Source organism: Nesoenas mayeri (assembly GCF_963082525.1).
Source record: "Nesoenas mayeri genome assembly, chromosome: 19".
Lineage (NCBI taxonomy): Eukaryota > Metazoa > Chordata > Aves > Columbiformes > Columbidae > Nesoenas > Nesoenas mayeri.
In genome coordinates, this window is record NC_137568.1 from 8,998,134 (window position 1) to 9,018,418 (window position 20,285).

General features: G+C 47.9%; 1 protein-coding gene across 2 annotated transcripts in view; it reads left to right on the plus strand.

Moving 5' to 3' along the window:
* The first annotated feature begins 1,848 nt into the window (after nucleotides 1-1,848).
* Nucleotides 1,849-20,285, plus strand: part of STX8 (syntaxin 8) — a 97,935-nt gene continuing 79,498 nt past the window's right edge. For both annotated transcript variants that reach the window (XM_080356486.1, XM_080356487.1), the window contains exons 1-6: nucleotides 1,849-1,869; nucleotides 2,190-2,289; nucleotides 6,202-6,296; nucleotides 7,963-8,073; nucleotides 17,046-17,170; nucleotides 18,443-18,535. In XM_080356486.1, coding sequence (XP_080212612.1) covers nucleotides 1,853-1,869; nucleotides 2,190-2,289; nucleotides 6,202-6,296; nucleotides 7,963-8,073; nucleotides 17,046-17,170; nucleotides 18,443-18,535 — 541 coding nt within the window. In that variant the 5' untranslated portion in view covers nucleotides 1,849-1,852. The remainder of the gene's footprint in view (nucleotides 1,870-2,189; nucleotides 2,290-6,201; nucleotides 6,297-7,962; nucleotides 8,074-17,045; nucleotides 17,171-18,442; nucleotides 18,536-20,285) is intronic.

Consider the following 20,285-nt stretch of genomic DNA (forward strand, 5'->3'; position numbering starts at 1 on the left):
GGCGCTCACCGGGAACACAACGGGCGTTGCAGCCGCCCGTAAATATGCTGACGAGGATCTGCTCATTATCGTGGCACGTGTGGTAGCAGCCCCATGTAACGAGGGCAATAAAACATCGCTATCAGTGCCTTCCTGCTGCTTTTCGGGCACCTGAGCTGATAGTCGTATCTGCATCGATTTGCGTCATCAATTGCACCCAAAAAAAAGAGGAGAGGCTAAATCCTGGGCGTGGGAAAGGCCATTTGGGCTGGGACGGGGCAGAAGCGAGGGGCCTGTGCCCACTGGCCGGTGACAGCAGAGCCCTTCGCAGCCAAAATATTGACAGTGTCAACACCCGCCAGCATCACCGTCCCAGCCCTGCCCGCTGCTGCTGGCAGGGGACAGTAGGGACAGGGACAAGAGGACAGAGATGAGGGGGAACAGGGACAAAGGGGAGGCAGTGACTGTCATTTGGGGATGGCAGGGACAGGGGATGGGGCTGAGGAGGAGGGAAATGGCAGCTGCTGCGAGGGACAGGATGGAGCTGGGGGAAAAAAGGCCCTGGGGGGGCTCTGGGGCTGGAGTGTCCCTGCCCAGGGGACAGCGTGACCCTGCCCCAGGGAAAGTGTGACTGTGCCGAGGGGTTCAAACCCCCTCGAGCATCAGGAGCTGCAGCCCTGGGTGGGAGGGGGAAAGGGGAACCTGGGGCTGGGGCTTTGGTGGTGGGGAGGGGAAGGAGGAAAGAAGGAGTAAAGAGGGAGGGAGGAAGAGAGGCAGCACTGAGAAAAGCCCAGCAGGGCTATGTGAGCACCCAGGGCTCTGCTGGGGTGAGGTCCCCACTGTGCAGACACAGCAGGAGGGCCAGGGCAGGGCTGGGGACAGCCATGACTCTGCAGTGCTCACCTCTGTGGTGCTACACCACGCGCTCCTGCACCATGCACTCTGCACGCATACACCTCTGCACACTACACCTTGTACCTCTGCATCTTATACTTCTGCATCTTGTACTGCACAACCAAAACCTCTGCACACTGCACCTCTGCATTGTGCACCCCTGTACCCCTGCACCCATGGACCTCTGCACCCTGTATCATACACCTCTGCTCTGTGCACTGCTCCACCACACATCCTACACCTGTGCACCTTTGCACCCTGAATCCTCCACCTGTGCACCCATGGACCTCTGCACTGTGCATTGTACACTTCTGCATCCTACACCGCTTCAATGTGCACCCTGCATCCTACACCTCTGAACCATGCACCTCTGCACCCTGCATCCTTCACCTCTGCATCGTGCACCATACATCCTACAGCTCTGCACCATGCATCCTACAGCTCCGGACTGTGCATCATTGCACCCTGCATGCCCCACCTGTGCACCTTGCATCACACACCTCTGCACCCATGGACCTCTGCACCTCACAGCTCTGCACCCCGCACCTTTGCACCCACGACCCATGCATCCTACACGGGTGCATTGGGCACTTCTGCACCTATGGACCTCTGCACTGCACACATCTGCACCTATGGACCTCTGCACTGCACACATCTGCACCCTTTCACATCTGCACCTATGGACCTCTGCACTGCACACATCTGCACCTATAGACCTCTGCACCGCACACATCTGCATCCTGCACATCTGCACCTATGGACCTCTGCACCGCACCCATCTGCACCCTGCACATCTGCACCTATAGACCTCTGCACCGCACACATCTGCACCCTGCACATCTGCACCTATGGACCTCTGCACTGCACACATCTGCAGATGTGCACCGCGCATCCCTCTGGGCACGGTGGGTTTGACCCTCGGCGGCCGCCGTCGTCACGTGACCCGGGCCGGAAGCGCGCTCGGCGTTTCCGGGCGGCGATGGCTCCGGACCCCTGGTGAGCGCCGGGCCGGCGGCGGGCGGTTCTCCGGGCTGCGCTGCTCCCGCCGCCCGGCCCGGCCCTGCCCTGCTCTGCTCTGCTCTGCTCTGCTCGGCTGCCCGCGGGCGCTGCGAGCCGGGCCTGAGCCTCCCGGGGCGGTGCGGGAACGCGGGAGCAGCGCTCGGCGGAGCCTCAGCCGTGCGGCGGGGCCGGGGCTGGCGGGGCAGCGGGAGGGGACGTGGTTTCCCTACAAAGCGTTTTTTCCCAGAAAAAGCTGCTTTTAGGTGAATTTAACCACGTAGCGTTGCGCTGCCGGGCTGACCGCCGCCTCTCCGCAGGCTCCCGCTGCACGCCGCCGCCTGCCAGCTCGCCCAGGAGGTCGCGGAGAGAATCCAGGAGCGGAACCGCTGCCAGAGGAGCGGGGAGAGCCCGGCCAAGGTACCGCCCGCCCGCAGCGCCGGCCTCCGAACCGGCGGCTTTTGTCAGCTGGATTTTGGGTTTTCCCAGTGTAAATGCTGCTTGAAGATTAAACGTGCAGGGGGCAGGGGTGTCTGGGGTGCTGCACGGCCGGAATTTCCCGCAGGGGAAGCGGCGCTGCCCGGGACGGGGAACAGGGACACCCCCCTGCCCGGGGCCACCCTGTGACCAGGGCTCTCAGGTTAAAAGTTGAACTTAATTACAGGGACTTAATATGTTTTAATATTTATTTATACTGTGTCCAGTTCTGGGCTCCCCAGTTTAAGAAGAACGAGGAGTTACTGGACACAAAGATGCTGAGGGGTCTGGAGCATCTTGTGAGGAGAGACTGAGAGAGCTGGGGCTGTTGAGCTGGAGAAGAGAAGCTGAGAGGGATCTGATCAATGGGATCGGTATCTCAGGGGGGGTGTCAGAGGATGGACCAGACTCTGTTCAGTGGTGCCCAACGCCAGGGTGAGGGGCAACGGGCACAGACTGAAACACAGGAGGCTCCATCTGAACGTGAGCAGAAACTTGTTTGCTGGGAGGTGCCAGAGCCTGGCCCAGGCTGCCCAGAGCGGGTGTGGAGTCTCCTTCTCTGAGACATTCAAACCCCCTGGACCCACCTGTGTGATCTGCTCTGTGACCCTGCGTGAGCAGGGGTTGCACTGGGGGATCTGCAGAGGTCCCTTCAGCCCAACCAGTCTGGGATCCTGTGATTCTATAATATTAATACGATTATGTTATTTAAAATTTCCATAAAGCAAACAAGAATATAATTTCTAAATTTATGGTAGCTTTTCAGTGTGGTGAAAATAATCTTGGAGTTAACGGTAATGAATGCTTGACATGCGCGATGGTGCCGGTTTTACAGAGGGAGGAAAGGAGAAGCCATGGGTGCATTGGGCACGTTCCAGTGACTGCTCAGGGCTGTTGCTGCCAGGAACAGATCTGTTCTCAGAGATCCTGAATCTAAGAGATGTTGGGATGCCCGCCAGCTTCTGTGTGCTGCTTTTTGTGTAAATATTGAATAGATATTTTTCTTCCCCACCACACTGGTTTGCTTCCTCTCTGCAGCGGCTGTAGATCAGATGAAACATGAATTTTGTGGCCTTTTTTAGCTACACTTCTAACGAAGCGTAAGACCAGAGTTAAATATGAGGGAGAAGCAGAAGTTAGAGCTTACCCAGCCACATTATGGTCTCCACCTTTTCACACTTCCTGTTTAAAATACTAAAATAAACAGATTCTCAGGAGGCTGCTTTGATCAGGAATAAAAGCCTCGTCCTTCCCTTCAGGCAGCCTAGGAGCCTCCTTAACCACGCACGCCCAGGTCATGCCAGTAACTTCTCACTCAAGTGAAGATGAAAATGTGTCCAAGGCCTTGAGTTTAGTGTTTTGTAATAATTTGCATAATTAAAAACACACCAGATGATTTATTTTCTAGACTTTGTGCCTCCTTACAGCAGGGTTGGGGTATGATGTGTGATCACTGTCTTTGCTTTGCTGATAGCTTTTAAAATCAAATGTCATTTTCGAAACGTTTCCTTTGAAGAAATGTTGAAGAAAACTGGGTTGGCTTTGTACAGTAATCAGTGGCTTTTAATGAATGACTCAAATCTGGCATGAGTTGAAAAGTGCTTTCAGAAGGCCCAAATAAATGAGATTTGAGAGAAATATTTTCTCTAGCTGTAGAGTGGAGTGTTTTGAGGTGGCGACTGAACTCCCTGCTCGCAAAATGATGAAGTATTAGAAACTGTACAGACACAGGCAGGAGAAGACTAATAAAAAGATTGCTGCTTAATCCATCTGTGTTTATAGAGGACAAAGTTCTCGATTTGCATCACTGCAATCATCACACATCACAGGATGTGTTCCAAAAACCCCAACAACACGTTGTATTCGTGTTGTTTGAAGCTTTTCTTGTCCCATAACTCTCCAGGTTGTGTTTTATGGAAACATTACACGGCTGACTTAGTTCTTCATAAAATCATTTGTTCCATGCCCCGTGTTTTCCAAGTGCAGTTCCCCTTTAATCCATTAACAGTTAAAGAGGAATATTTGGCAGCCTTTGATTCTACTATAAACAAGTTGCCAACAATGAGAGAGTTGTTTTCATAACAGAAATGCATATTGAGAAATTCACGGCTGAGCGGTCATATATTCTGTGACTCCTGAATTTCTTAACGGAGGAAAAAGTCTTTGTACAATATTTCCCTGGTGGGGAGAATGTAAACAAGTTTTTATAGTATTTTGCCATTAGCATGGCAGAAAAACCCACCACAACTTGCTGCTTATTGCTGAGCAAAAAACAGAGCATAACATTTAAAATGGAAAAAAACAAACTCTGACCTTGTAGGGAAAGATTTCAAGCCGGCACTTTTGAGCCCTGCTCTGTTGAGCTGATCTTACAACTTCCACTGCTTGCTTTTCTTTCTTCTTTATTTTTTAATGGTTTGTTTTTTTTTTTTTCTCTGATAGAAAGGAAATATTTCGTTACAGCAGCGCAATTTCTGGCCAGGGTAGCAGAGGGTGTCTGTGTGATAGATCATTTTCCTGGACACGTGTATCTACCTTTAAGCTACTCCGCTGTCCTGGGCCTGTTCAGCGCAGCGTTCTGCACCGAGACGCGAGTGCAGGGAACCTGCATGTGAAATGCAAAGACCTTTTATTACCCGAGCGCAGAGCTGGAGGGTGCACAGCGCGGTTCAGCGTCCCTAAAAGCCTCGTCCCGGCTTTGGGAATGTTCAGATTTGGGTCTGCAGGTGGATTTTGCATCTCCCTGCTCGGCTCTCTCAGCCGGGCTGCATCTTTCTGTCCTTGTAGCGTTTGAGAGTGAGTCTTGCTGAGTCGGATTGAAATTTCTGGTGCTCTGAGGTGATTTTTGGGACCTCCGCTCTGTCCCTCTGCAGCTGAGCAGCACAGGGACTGTTCGGTGAGGGGTTGGTGTGTGGCTGCTGCCTCCATGTCTTCAAGAACGAGAGTCAAAGCAAATATCCCTCCTCTGTTACTAGTTCATCACACGGAGCAGCTGAGGTTACCAACCATTATAAGCCACGGCAGGGCTAATATCTTATAAACAAGAAGCACATGAAGTCTTAATTAGGATGACTTGCAGAGTTAATTGCAGTTACCGGGTTTTTTCCTAGTGTGTTCTACAGAACTGGAATGAAAAGAAATAATGTTTAAGGAGGAAAAACTGAGAGGATAATCTCAGTGTAACTTGGGAAGGGGTGGGAGAGAGGAGCAGGAGGATTCCTGCGATCCTGCACTTGGAGCAGGGAAGAATGTGAACAACTCGGCTGCTTTTTTAGCAAGAACAGACGCACCTGAATTTTGGACAGATCAGTCAGTTGTGAGGAAGGGTCGGAGGTCCCAGCTGCTGCTGGGAAGGACAGTGGGAATCTGAATTTCCTGGCAATCTGGAGTTTAAAGTCTGGAAGAGTTCAGTGCAGGGAACGTCTGAACCTGTAGTGAGCGTCCCTGCGGCCCCGGCAGCTGGGAGAGAAACCTGGTGGCAGAAGCAGCCGGCGCCTGTATTTGTGTTAAAGATCAGAGGAAAGAACTGGAAAACTGACTTGAAAATACTAAAATGTGCTGAAGTGCTTTGCCCATATAAAGGAGCATGTTTATAAAGACTTGAAAGAAAGCTCTCTGTATTAAACAGCATTTATGCATTAGAATTGCATTTGTGAAACTAGTTCTGTTTCTCTGGTTTTGTAAGAGCGCAGTTAAGCGCATCGCTCCCTCTGCCTTGCTGAGACACGCTGTTGTGGTTTAGAATGGAGCCCTGCACAGCGCTATAGCTGGAGTTAAATATATTGTCACCTGCATGTATTAAATTTAATGTAAATATAACTCAGACAAAACCAAGTTCTCTCTCTTCCCCTTCAGCTCAATGTGGTTCTCAGATCGTCGCTGCAGAATCTCAGGGAGAAGATCGATCAGCTGAAGGACTTGCTGCTTCGGGCTGTGTCAACACACCAGATGTATCTGTGTAAACAGCAACTCACTGACCTTCCTGTATTGAGGGAGAGGGTGGAAAATATGCCGTAATTGCTCTGCCGTGCACTTGGGGTTTTTCCCTTGTTACATTGTTGGAAGACTCTGTCACTGGAACTTTGTCCGTGCTGCTGTTTGGTGTTTTCATTGCAGCCAGAGTGTAGAAGAGTTGGGAGCCTGGGAGTCTTGGGCATGAGGCTGGATATGGGTACGTTGGTGTCAGAGAGAAGCTTCGCAAGATGATCCGAGCGAGCTCGACCTGCCATGGTGGTGTCTGCCCTGTGCCGACGCTGCCGAGCGCCTGGTTTGGGAAGCGAAGGGCGCTTGGCTGCCGAAACCGGCCAGTGCGGGTATTGTGGCTCGGTGGCTGGCTGCAGCGCTGCCGGGGCCTGCGCGGAGGAAGGATGAGGCCTTGGGCAGGGATGGGGCAGCCCTGACTTGAACTGATTTCAGGAGCGGTGGAACTTATACAATGAAATTTAAAATCAAATTTAAAAAATGCCTTAGAAAGAAATCCCAGGTTTTCTTCTCGGAGCGTTGCCCTGCGGCCTGGCTTGAATTTGCTGCTCTTTGCACATGCTGGGATAGTCAGTCGTAAGGAGATAAGTGTATCTGTCTCCCCAAAGCTGTCCAGCAACAGTCTGATTTAATGAATTAATGTTTAATTTCAAGTTTATTATAGCATGAATCCCTTCTAAGCACGGCCCCCCCGAGTGCTGCGGGTAAAACCCTCCTGTCTGCTGAGCATCTGAGAGCAAATGCCTCCGCTGTGGCAGAACAACACACAAATCAGTTCAGTAATTGTATGATCTACTCAACAGTACTTGGAAGCGAGTTAGTAATCCTTCAAAATGTCACTATCACTAAGATTAATTAAAAAAGCAAACGCATGTCCCTTTCCAAGCCCCAGCGCTTCAGGGCATCTTGTCTTTCAGAGATCTTGCACTAAGTTGTTGTGCTGCATCAGCGGCTGTCGGGCTGTTCTGCTGATGAATTGTGAAAGGAAACAGACACTCAAAGGAGATTTTTGGTTGTTTGCTGATTGCTTGGCCGGGAGCTGCTCACCTGGGTGTGTTACGAGTCTCCAGTGGAATAAGATGTGAGGTACCCTGCTGATTTTAAAAGCTCTTTTCTGCTTGGGCCTTGCCCCATTTATATTGTAACAGTATAAATTGCAGTTCTTTTAAGACTCATCCTTCCCTGAACTTAACCTGCAGTACTGCTATACATTGTCAGACTTGCAGAAGAGACCAAGTGCATAGGACATGGGAGTGATAAATGAAGAATTATGCTGGAGTTTGGAGAGGGAAGTAGCCATTCTTAATACTTACACTAATTTGGCAGTAAATAACCTTCCAGTTCTCTTATTACTTTGGGATGGTGACCTGAAGATCTCTCTGTGGTCATTTTTCCTTTGAGATACGTAAACTTCAGAAACACGGTTAGAATAACAGCAGATTGAATTCAGAAGAATGTGACCTTTCCTTCTCTTAGGTGTCACAGCCTTTTCTTGAGTTCCCATAGTTGCTCTAGTTAATTTTGATGATCAGGAGGTCTGGTTTATTTTAAGAATGTATACCAGGTATTGTTTGATATAATAAAATCAAAGTTTTTCAGTGTTTTCAAGTCTGATCCTTAACCAAGCATCACCAGCACGCAGCTGGAGGGGGACAGGCGGCAGAATTTGGTGGATGATCTTCTCACGAGACACAAACAACTTCAGGCATCTTACAAGAATGAAGGCCCAGAACCAGACGTGATAAGGTATGGCATTGTCACCTCCAGTGAACCGGGCGATTTGTGCTTTGAATACGTCTGAATATAATGTTAAACGCATCCACTGAACTCATTTACCTCTGCAGTAGCAAACTGTGGTTCCATTTGCTTCAAAAACATGTGGTTTTGGTTTTTTTTTTTAGTGACAGTATCATTTATGTGCACAAAGCTGGGAAGGACGTGGAGATGGGGAGTCTCTTGGAAGATGTAATTGCTGACTGTGATCTGGTGTGTCCTTTACAGATGGGAAACATAATTCCAGTTAATAGAAAGTCACGCTCTCCTTGTGCAGTTCTCATGTAGAAGTGGAAGCAGTTGTGTTTTCATCTCTAACAGGTTCTTAGAATCCATCCCGTCTGGTCAGGAGGGAAGGCAGAGCCGTTTCTCAGTGTGTGGGATTATCAGCAGTGCATAACTTGGCTGTGCTGAGAGTCCCCAGGGCTGTGTCTGCAGCACACGAGCCATGTTAGGCGTAGACTTGGTATATAACTGTATAAAAAGACATTTTTTACTGCAGGTGTTGCAGTCCTGCAAGCTCAGTGTGTGGTGGAATAAGGAAGGATGGGTTGTTTCTAGGGCTTTGTTAATGACCTTTTGAATTTTATCCCTTTCCAGTTAGGCCAGCACCAGCTTTTGCCCATGGAATTCCCTTTGTGAGTATTTGCTCCCCTGGGCTGTGCTTCAGAGTTTTCGGAAGCTTTGGTATCTGCGTGAGCGTGTGTCCTGCTGAGGAGCTCCTTGCAGCCGCTTTACATCCAGGAGCTTTTGTGTCTTGCTAAAATACCGAGTTCAAACTGCTTGCTGAGCAGCAGAATTGACATTCCTGAGAATTTGTTACACGGCTCTTTCCCAATTCAAATAACACAACCCACCTGCCCTTTACTACTTGTTCTTCCTCTGTCCCTGTATTTTCAGTGACATCCCCACTGGTTGGGTGTCCCGGGTCAGCCTGGAGCTCCACACGTGCTGTGGGCGGTCCAAAGGCTCTGCTGACGAGCCTCTGTCCCTTCTGCCTCCTTAGTTTTGTTGTAAAAGTTGATTTTTCTCCTTTTTCTTTCAATGTGTTTAAACTGCATAATGAATTAATTGTTAGGGGAGAAAAGAGGTAGCGATAAACAAACCTCTTTTCTAAGCTGGTAGCCAGGTTACCGACAACAAAATGAAGCTGCCGTTTCCTCCTCCCTTTGCAAGAAAATGGATAGTTGTGCCACACAGGGCTCTGGTGGGTGAGAACTGAAGTGGTGTGTGTTGAGGGACAAATTCGGAAGCATCCTCAAGATTCGCTGGGTGATACGTTTGATCTCTATTAACCCTGAGCCAACATTCATGCAAAAAAAATGAAAACCCCGCTATGAAAGAGCGTGACTTAGGTGTGTCCTGGCCCTGCGCAGGTCACTAAACACCACTTGGTGTGAGACTAAGGATTGTGGCTAAATTCCAGCGCAGATAATTGCTTTGCTCCTCCTAATTTTTCCTTTGCACATTCAGGTAACATGTCCTGCAAAGCGGTGCAGACGAGGAGCGGAGCTGCCGTCTCTCAGTTTGCAGAGCTTGAGATATTTCCACGGTCAATGGAATTACTCTCAAGTGTAGACTGTAATGGGTAAAACTTTGGTTTAAAGCCTCATTTTTTTAAGAAAGCGAACACACATTCTCAGAAGTTTTATATTAATCATTCCCACTGTGCCAGGCCCCTGTTGCGGGGCTCTGAGGTGGTTTGTGCCGCGGGTCGCGCTGGGGCCGTGCTGTGTGCCCTGCGTGTGCTCGGGGCTGTACCAGGGCCGCCTGGGCTTCCACAGGATGGACACACGTTAGAAATACATATTGTTAAAAACGAGTTCGTGCTTCGAGGCAGTTTCTAATGTGCTGTGTTCACGAGACCTTTCCTGTAGCAAATCCACAGCGTTGTGTTTTACACAGACACGTGCAAGGTTACTTGTGGGAGGGGGAACGTTAGAGTCCCCCTGAGGAATTGTCTCACCTTTTTGCAATGGGTCAGCCCTTGGAACAGAACAAAACATCCTGTACTTTTAACTCCTCGTGCTTTTGAAGAAATACATGAGCGGTTTTGCTGATGTTCTTAGAGAACCTGTGCCTTTTTAGCGCTGTGCCCTTGAAAAAGGCAGAGACGGTTGTGAAGCTATTTTATAGTAACAAATCAGTACCAATGTGAGCGCCGTGTCCTGCCATAACTGTTGAAAATAAGATTATTTTTTTTATAGTGAGTTTGCTTTGTGTATCTTGGAGCAGGTAAAAGAGACACTCAAAGTTCAACTGATAATCTTCTGTATTCACGCGTATATTTGTGTTTTGTGAGGATCTGTTCAGGCCCATGGTGTAAAGGTTGGGTTTGTGTTTGGTACAGCCAGAGCACGTGTTTCACTTCACGATCTGCCGTCTTTGCGGAACCAGGCGTTGTCAATGCAGCACCTGCTGTAGGAGCTAAAACTGCAGACTTGGTTGACTCCGTTAGTTGTTCTCGGTTTGGCACCCTTAGCACCTTGCAAATCCAGTTCTGGTGCTGGATTTTACACCCATCGCCAAGTCAACCGTAACAGGTGAGATAACAAGCAGGCAGAGCTCTGTGGGACCAGGGGGCGGGTGCTGAGCAGGACTCAGCCCAGAGCTGCCCTGGCCTGAAGGTGTTGAGGCAGATGGCAGGAAAATATCAAAACCTCACGATAATTTCAGGCTCTGTTAGAGATGCCCAGGGAAACCAGTATTTTCCTGCACAAGGTAACATCAGAGACAGTATTTATTTGCTAGTGTTGCAAAGCTTGAAGCTTTACACTTCTTTTAACTTCTTTAATTAGGAATGGATAAAACTATGCCAAATATTCTCTGCCTGGTGGACTCACAGCCCTTCCACGTTCTCCCTTGTAGATCTTGTTTCCAGTGCTGCGGTCAGAGCTGCCTCCGGGGCCAGCAGCTTTTTGCCAGTAAGTTAAACGGAGGTTGGTGGGAAGGAGCTCGTCCCCCTCCTGCCCCACTGCTTGTAGGGACAAAGGCCGACAGGTTCTGGGGGGGTTACGCTGCTGTTTACAGCGCTGGGGTTCTCTAAAATTGTCGCAGGCTCCTGCGTTGGGTTTCGGTAGGTGGCAAAGGCCACTCTTCAGTGTGTCTGCAGGCAGCTTGTCCCACTGCATTAGAAAAATCGGCACGTTGTTTGATTTGTTTCTAGCAGTGACGCTTTTCTCTGGTTTTGTATTGGTTTTCCATATCTAATCCATCCTTGATGTGACAGCACACATTTTCAGAGGTCTTTTTCTTTCCAGCAGTCATTCCTTTCATTAACCTTCTTGCACCACTGATCACATATTTATTGTCCCCGTGGCCTATAACTGTGAAGGTTTTACTAGAATTAATCTTCGTTTATATTTGGTCACCATTCAGTGAGTTTTACATCCTTTGAAAACTGCTGTAAAGCTATTTCTGATTGCGAAGTACAGTGGCCTTAATGCTCTTAGTATTTATCCTAACTGACAACTTGGGCCAGACCACAGGGCAGGACACTCCTTTGCTTTGCTATAGCATTAGTTTACCTTCCGGCGTTGTCGGCCTTAATTAAGATGCAACTGGAATTTTCCAGGGGAAAGGTTGTGCTGTTGACGTGACTTCGCTTCAGCAGAATCGGTTAAATTCTCTTTAATTGGTTCTCAAGAAGCGATTTCAGTATCTTCTCCCCTCTTTTCTCCTTGGAAAGAGATCTGCGCAGGTTATTCTGACAGAGACTTTAATGGGTGGAAATCCCCACAGTTTGACGATATTTGAAAACGAGAAGTGAAAAAAACAACTAGAAACGTTGGCTTTCTGGAAATCACAATTTGTGCGTCTTTAAACGTTTGTGAAGGCAAAGGGATCGAGAATATTCCTCCTGCTGCCCAAGTGGGTGGTCAGTATGTAGAACTATATGTTGATCAGCAGTTAAAAAATGAATAGTGTGTGCGTTAACATGCCCTTCTTGGTTTCTCTTTAAATTTCTCCAAAACATAATAAACTTTTGATAGCTGTGGAATGCAAAACACCTCAAGTAATAGCTACCCAAGCTGAACTTTAGAAGAGTCCATATTATCTATTTTAATGTGGGTTACCATTTTTCTGCTTAAATCCTTTCCTGTCAGATGTAGGACATTTGGCTTTTACCCCAACCAGGCATTTTGCCTAATGCCAAGTAGGCATGGAGTGCCTGCTGTTAATCGATAAGCCATTAGGTGCTTAAATGCTTTTGTGAATCTGGCTGTTGTTTATGGAGGAGCAAATGCTCTTTGGTAAATAAGATTAAAAATAGTCGTGTATGTGCCTTTAAAGCCAAAAGCCGAAGGCTGCTGTGCCCACCCGGGTTTAAGGAAGGATCTGGTGAGACAGCGAAGACTCCTGGTCAGGTCTGTGTTCAGGGACAATTTGCATTGCTCTTCCTCCAGAGCACACCAGCGGTTCCGTGAGGACCTCGCTGAAGTCAGGACCGTGCTTACGGGAAAACTTGTGTTCATAAGGAATACCAAAGAACGGATATTTCAGTACAAGAAAGAAAAGTAAGTCTAGGCCTTGTGCCTCAGGTTGTGCCTGCACGCCCGTTATTAAAGCTTATCGCTCATTAACCTCAGGAAGAACTGCCAGTAGGAGGGCGGCTTTCAAGGCTGAGCTCTGGGCTTTATGTTTTGCCTCCCGAGTTTGCTCCAAAGCAGCCCAGGTTTCCTGTGCAGGGTTGTTTCTGTCCCAGCGGTGTCGCGGGGTGAGCTGGGTCTGTACTGAGAGCAGATGTGGAGCTCGTGTTCCTCAGACAGACTTTGGCCACCATGCACAGAGTTCAGGCCTGAGCTTAGAGCTGCGTCTTGTCCCCAAACCAGCCCCTGCGCGGCCCAGGGGGGACACATCACTGCGGGCACAGAGCTGCGAGTTGCAGGCGATGGAGTTGTTGAGCATTTTGGGAACAGAACTAGTCTCGCATGAGTAGATTTGTCCCTCTGCCTTTTCTGTGGTTGTAATTACACAAGATGCAGCTTCAGTGAGGGTGACAGAACACTGGCCCAGGCTGCCCAGGGGGTTGTGGAGTCTCCTTCTCTGCTGACATTCCAACCCGCCTGGACACCTTCCTGTGTAACCTCATCTGGGTGTTCCTGCTCCATGGGGGGATTGCACTGGATGAGCTTTCCAGGTCCCTTCCAACCCCTGACACTCTGGGATTCTGTGATTCTTGCTATAAAGAATTCTTCTATTTTTTAGTTCTCTTGTTCCTGAGGAGTGCAAGTGTGTTGTAGAGGTGAGATTGTTTCGATGAGGGCTACATAAGCTGTTTTATCATATATTTCATATTGTGCTGTGTCCAATATTGCATGGAGAGTAAGGCATGGTGTAGAAAGAAGATAATATTTGATAGAAAGGTTCATCTCTGGCAGAAGTGTTTATTGCACTGTATATTTTGAGGTTTTGCATAGGAAGGTGAGACTGTCATGAAATAAATACGTGTAAATGTTGTTACAAAGGCAACTGTCCCTGGTGACACTTAACCCTGGTGTAGGACTATGTAGTGTGTGTAGTTTCTTGCCCGGCTGGGGCTGCCGCCACGCAGACACTCAGCGTTTTGAGTGGACGTGTTGTTTGAAGGCGAGTATGTCTGCAGTTGTGCAAACGCTTTTCCAGTGCGTTGCTGGCTTTGTTCACCTCCTCCGCGGGCACCCGTGCCAGCACAGCGTGGTTGTGGGCAGGAATTAACGATCCCGGAGATGCCAGAAGCCACTGTGTCCCGCAGATCGTCTGTCCCACGTCCTGGCCGGCAGCTGGCTCATGCAGTTCCAGTCACTGGAGCCACTGGGACCAGTTCTCCAAACCGCAGGAAAATGGTGTCAGGAGCAACGTGGTGTTTCCTTGAACGTGAGATGTGGTGCTCCCAGTTCTTGTACTGCTGGAGGGAATCCTCCCACGGGCTTCCCCTCGGAGCGGTTCTTGTGGGGATGTTTCCACCTGTGCAGGTACCTGGAGAGGATTTGCAAGTGCTGGTGCTCATGTGGCTCCTTGTGTGTTTTTTGGAAGGGGAGAGAGCTTTTGTTTGATATGTTAAAATCATACTTGTTTTATTTAGTAGCTTGGAGCTTCCTAAAAATACACTGCCTGCCGGCGTGAGCAATTCCATGGTAAGTGAGAGAATACCCTCGCTGCTTCACCGCGGCCGTGGACTTGACCCGTGCAGCCAGGCCGAGGTGCCCTGGGCACTTCGGAGACCCCACCGTGCTACCCTGTCGTTAAGGGAATGTTCAAGCCATCATCCAACCCCTTGTCATATGACCCAGGTTTTGTTTAAAACTCAGTCTTGCTGATCAGTCTTCTAAAGCCGTAAGCCTTGATGTGTGGCCCTGGTCTAAAGTAAGTGCTGGTTCACTAATCTAAGTTACTTGGGAAGATTTCTAAGAATTATCAGTGAAATAATGGCTTCTGGAAGATAAGCCCTCCCTTGTTAAGCAGTGACATAGCTCCCTGATTTTAAACCCCATCATCTTTTATACTTGGGTGCATTGCTAAGCCTCGTAATTAGTTAAATCTGCTCCTATAATCAAAAGCAATCCGCACACTCCACTGCTCTGTGACGGTTTCAAAGATTTACGTGATTAACTTGGCGGAGGCAGTGGGTGGCTAATTGGATAAGCTTTAATCTTCACACCACCAAAGCGCGACATGGCAAGATCAGAGGAAGTAGGAAGTTGTGCTGTGTTGTGTGGGAAGGTAGTTACCAAACATGTCAAAAAGATTATTGTAACGAGCAGACCGCTTGTCATGACCCAACCTACAAGAACAGGGCGGATTACTAGGGGGGGAGAGAGCGAGCGGTGTAAATTATTTCACATTTGCTTGTCTTGGCTATTTTTTTAAACAGGCAGGAATAGCTGTGCTATTTTAGCAAGCAAAGAGCTTTATGTTCCGTTTGTCAGGTGTTGTTAGCCCTAGATTTTGTGTGCTAATTGAACTGCTGGACTGCGTGGACTCTAATGGAGCTTTGGAGTGCAATGCTTCCCCGGCGCTTCGCTTTCTGAACCTGGAGTAGCTGCTGTGTGACTAGAAAACACCAAATATCCCTCAAAGCAATGAAGCAAGCTACGTAACGTGTGAAACTCTGTTTCAGGTGTGTGTCTTTGTCTAATCAAGCCTGATTCCCTGCTTCTGTAAACATGTGAGTTTCAATGTGGGCACAAGGGAGAGGAGCCCCCGTTCCTCTGCTCTGCGTTCTGCTCCAGCGTCGGCCTGTGGGGTGGTGGGATTTACAATAAATGCTGCTTAGTCCTGTAGCAAAACCAAACAAAACCTACCCAAACAAAACTCTAAACACCAACCAAACAGAAAAAAAAACAAAATAAAAAACCAACCAACCAAAACAAACCCCAAACCACCAGAAAACAAAAAAACACCACCCCCCCCCCCCCCCCGCCAACTCTTTATTTTTATTTTTTTGGGGGGGCTGACATATCTATTACCTTGAGATGAGGTTGAATGAACATGTTAACATTTGCAGTGAGCAGCTGAGTGTTTTGGCACGTACCGTGCGTGCGGTGTGGCTGCATGTGCCTGTTCTGTGGATGGTTGTATGGATGGTTGTATGGATGGTTGTAGGGATTATCGTTCAGCTCCTGGCCAGGAGGTGTCTCTCGTCCTCCACGGTTCCTCAAGGAACTCCTCGCACGCATAGTGTGGATTTTGCTGGAGTGCCCCAGGGCCGTGAGGCTTCGGCTCCACTGAGACCTGTGCGGGATTGACTTATTTTGATACAAGGTTTTGACCACAAAATGATTTTGAGCGTATGTGCGTACCTTTCAGCGTTGAAGTGTAGCTCACATAGAAAGGACCTGTGCTTAATAAAAAGTAACTTTAAAAAATACACCAAAAAATCATGTCTTAGTGTCACTAAAAATTTTGAGAATTTGAGTGACCCTGAAAATGTTCCCCGTTCTTGTTTTTCTGGAAGCGCTTTGGGAAATAACAGGGCAAAGATAAAATGAGAATAAACTGTGGAGTTTTAGAAGAGCAGAAAGCAAAACCTCTCACTTCTGTGCTGTGGTTGAGGAGCCGCGCGGGGGGAACTCTGACCCCACGTCCACTGCAGCTTCGGGCTCCGGCGGCTCCCGGTCTCTCTTATGTCGTTTTTCTTGTAGGAGAAACCAATGAAGAGCTGAAAGGCGGAAACCAGCAACTCGGTGGTGAGAAGAATATTTAAGTGGCATTTCATTTTACTGCTTGAATTTATGTGCTCTGGACATGAAAAACTTGTGTTCTGTTGTAGCAAGGGAAGTGTCTATAATGTGAACAACCTCAAGTCATAGTTCTTTTAAAATAAAACCCGTAACTTGATTACGGTTCCATTTAAGAGCGCGTGTGCCGGCTTCTTGTTCATGGTGATGCCAGACGAGGGAATGCAGGAGAGTAACTGTGCAACTCCATCTGCAGTTCTTGAAATGCAGGAATTTTCCCTTTTAGGCTGGATCAGGATTGCAGAAAGTGAGTCACCTCATCTGATTTGCATCTGTATTAACGTGTCGATCCTTTCCTGTTGGAAGCTTTCAGGCTGTACCTCAGTGGTTTTGTGAGTTTGTGTTTTGATCACGTAGCAAATACAGGAATAATGTGTGTGTTCCCAGTGACCCTGGGTTTTGGTGGCAGTTTTGAATGCCGTGTGTTCTACGTGGAAACAATATGAATATTTTATACAATGCATGGTATACATTTCACCATGGAGCTTAATTGTTCACTGCAAAATTAATTCTTTCCGTGCTTTAGCATTTCTAGACAGTATTACGGAGCCTGTGGGTTGGATTTATGATTTGAGACCGTTGGATTCTTTTTGCCTAATTTCTTTTCTGATCGCAGAGAATCACTTGGAGTGTAACAAATACATACGTGTCCATCCGTCAGCTGGTCTTGCACGCACAGATTGTATGAGTTTTGTGTTGAAAATTATTTAATGAAGTTATTTTCAGGTCTAGCCTAATGACCGGAGGGGCCAAACGAGGTGTCACCAACCCATGGCTTTTGGAAGAGTCTGAGGAGACCAGAGGGCTCGGCTTTGACGATCTCAGGCAGCAGCAGCGGAGGATCATAGAAGGTACACGAGTCTGGTTTTTATAAGCATCGTTAGGACTCTGGGAGGAGCCCTTATTAGAAAGTCCAGACAATAACCTGTGCTAAAGTTTTGTTATCTGGAAATGTCAAACTTAATAGCTCCAGGTGGTTGTTTTCCGCATTTGCAGGAGCAGTCCTGTGCTCGCCGTGTCCTTCCCTGGAAACATCTTTTGAAATCAAGTTGTCAAAGGTGTTCGAGGGTGTACCTGGGTTTACCCATATTCCTGGGTTTGGTTTGCAGTGGAGATCCCATTGACTGCTCTGAGCGCTGGGGCACTAGAGGTGCTGCTGAATTGGAGCCAGGACGAGTTAACTGACCTCAGAAGGGTCTTTAGGTTTTGCCCCTCAGCATCTGTAAGACTGTGGGAGCGTTAGAAAACCTCAGCCTGAGGACATCACGTAGTTAACAAGGTGATTTCTATGCAATTAAAGTATTGGGAATGATGGAATGAAAGCAGTCTGCACGGGAAACAGCGTTTCTGGCCACAGTTCAGGAGAATGGCAGGAGCTCTGGTGGCTCAGGAGAATCCTCAGGCGGTGGGTTTTGCTGATGCTGTAGGTCGATGCTGGGGAGGGAACAGGGTTCTGTCCATCCTGTCCCGTTTTCACCCCCCTGGACTGAAGTTCGCAGCCCAGCCTCCAGCGTCTCTTCTTGTTCTGCTTCCTGACTTCTTTGGGTAAGGAGGGTTGTGCATTCTGGTTCAGGACCATGTGGTTCCTGCAGACGGGGATGGCAGAGCTGATACGGGTCTTAATAAAGGGGTGTCTGGAGCCTTGGGGAGCACATCGAACCTGAGCTGCCCCCGCTGTGCTCCCTCTGTCTCAGGCTCTTCCATGTGCCCCGAATCCTCTTGCAGCTTTAAAAATCTATTGGAATTCTTTGGTGTTTGCGTCACCTGTTTGTCTTTTATTCATGTTAAAAGTTTCTTGGAAAATTTAGAAAGGCTAATCAGGGATCTCTATGTGCGTGCCAGGAAATCGCCTGCGTTTATGATTGAGTAACAGCTGAACGTTGAATTCCTGGGACCCTTAGCTCAATGTCCCAGCCAGAGCAGACAAATTAATTACCCATCATTCACATTTGAAGAGTGCTGTTGCCATAAGGATTCATTTTCAGGTTGTCGATGTATTTCTCTTAATACATTTTAACTCTTTAAGCACAGAGTAGATCTTTTTCTTCACTTCATCTCTTATGGTACATACCTTGGTGTATCAGCAATGTTTTCATGTGATTTTATCTATTTTTCTGGTGCAGAGCAAGACGCTGGACTCGATGCTCTCTCTTCAATCATATCCCGGCAGAAGCAAATGGGACAGGAAATTGGGAATGAGCTGGATGAACAGAATGGTAAGAATGAGACTCCTAGAGACTCATTTTGCCTTGCTTTTATCTAAGATTGTCATTTATTTTGACTCCTCATACAACTGCACTGCTTTTTGCCCATAAAGTAACAGGATGATATGTACCAACAAGCACTGCAGATTCTATCCGTTCATCATCTGTTTGTTTTATTGTGCTTTGCTACATACCCTGTTGTGTGTGTATAATGTATAACACTGGGTATGTTTTTATCAAGCCTGCCTTTTGAGAGAAAGGAGCAGTGGTGATTTGTACAAAGTACCAAATTAGGTTTGTACACAATCTTTCCAGTTTTATGATGGCTTTTGCTGGTTTTTGTTCTGTGTCTTTCCCTGTTAACTAAGTGGAGAAGTCTTGAGCCGGTGATTAAAGGAGACGCGTTGTCTTGTTTGCTACAAGTGATTTGGATGTTCAAGGTTTCATGGCATTGAAGGTGCAATCAAATTAAGTGCAATATTGCACTAAAGCGTATCTCTTTTCTTTCAAATGAGCCGGTATCCAAATGGTGGGATTGCTCTCCTGTTAAATACGCTTTGTTACTCACTTAATTGTTCGCATGGCATCAACTGTCCCCAGGAGAGCAGATCCTCCAGCCCTTCTGACTTCTCATTGCTTACAATCTGGTACCAGTTGGGCCGGAGCCCTGGGGCCCCACCAGCTTTCTCCCCTACACAAAGCCTGGAGCCATATGCTTTATCCTGGGGTTGTCTTGTATTTAACCACCGAGAAGGTAAATGTCCTTTTACTTGCTAATAAACTATAGACTTAATTCGGCTTCTTCCCAGACCTGTATATTTTTCCCTTGTGTTTCTGTGTCTGCTCCTGGCGAGGGGGTCCCATGTTAACGATCTCGTGGGGTGCAGTGCAGCTGGGGAGCTCCGGCCGGCGGTGCAGTGAGAGCACGGCTTGCTCATGTTTGCCTTGCGTACACTGCTAAACCCGGGAGGGATAGAAAATGTCGAGAATATGTCTTTGTTTATTAATCTTCAGGCTGTTAAGAAATGGTTTGTGCAGCTGGGAGTAACTATGCTTAGTGGTCTTGTCATATTTTGATCCTCTGCCTCATGTGAGTAAAGACATTTTCAATTAGAAATCTCCGTTTCATAAATTTCTTCCATTAACTGTTGTTTAAAAAGTCATATTAATTGCTTTTTTGCTCTAAATAGAAAACAGGTGGGAAGCATGAGCATATTTACTAATTCTCTGTGAAACCTTGGTTTCTCATCAGGAAAATATATGGTCTGTGTCCCATTTCCCTCAGCTGGGGGTAGGGGAGGTTCCCCAACCCTGAAGGTAACGTGGATCGTACCACCGCGTTGCTGCCAGACTTTTCTAGCAACGAAGCCTTGAAACATCTGTAAAATCCGGAACGCATTTAACCCTCCTTTTCACAAATGATGCAAACAATGCCAGTTTTGTTTGACATACTTGTCTTACAGATAGTTCCAAAGCCTAGAGCAAAACCGTGTTTTCCTGTGAGCTCTTTTTTGAGGCAGCTTTTCTCAGAGCATGGAAACCTTCCCAGGTGGAGCAGGGAGGACCGCCTGGTGCTGCCCATGGGGCAGATCCTGCTGCTCACTGTCCTACAATCGTGAGGATCAAACCTGCCAGCGCAGTGTGCCGTTTGTAGATCTTGAAGCGGTCTGAAAAAGGTCTGATTCCTACACACCAGAGCACTGAGCGCTTGTCTTTATCTCTAACAAGCAAGCGAACTCCCGTGTTTTCTCTGGCTTTATGC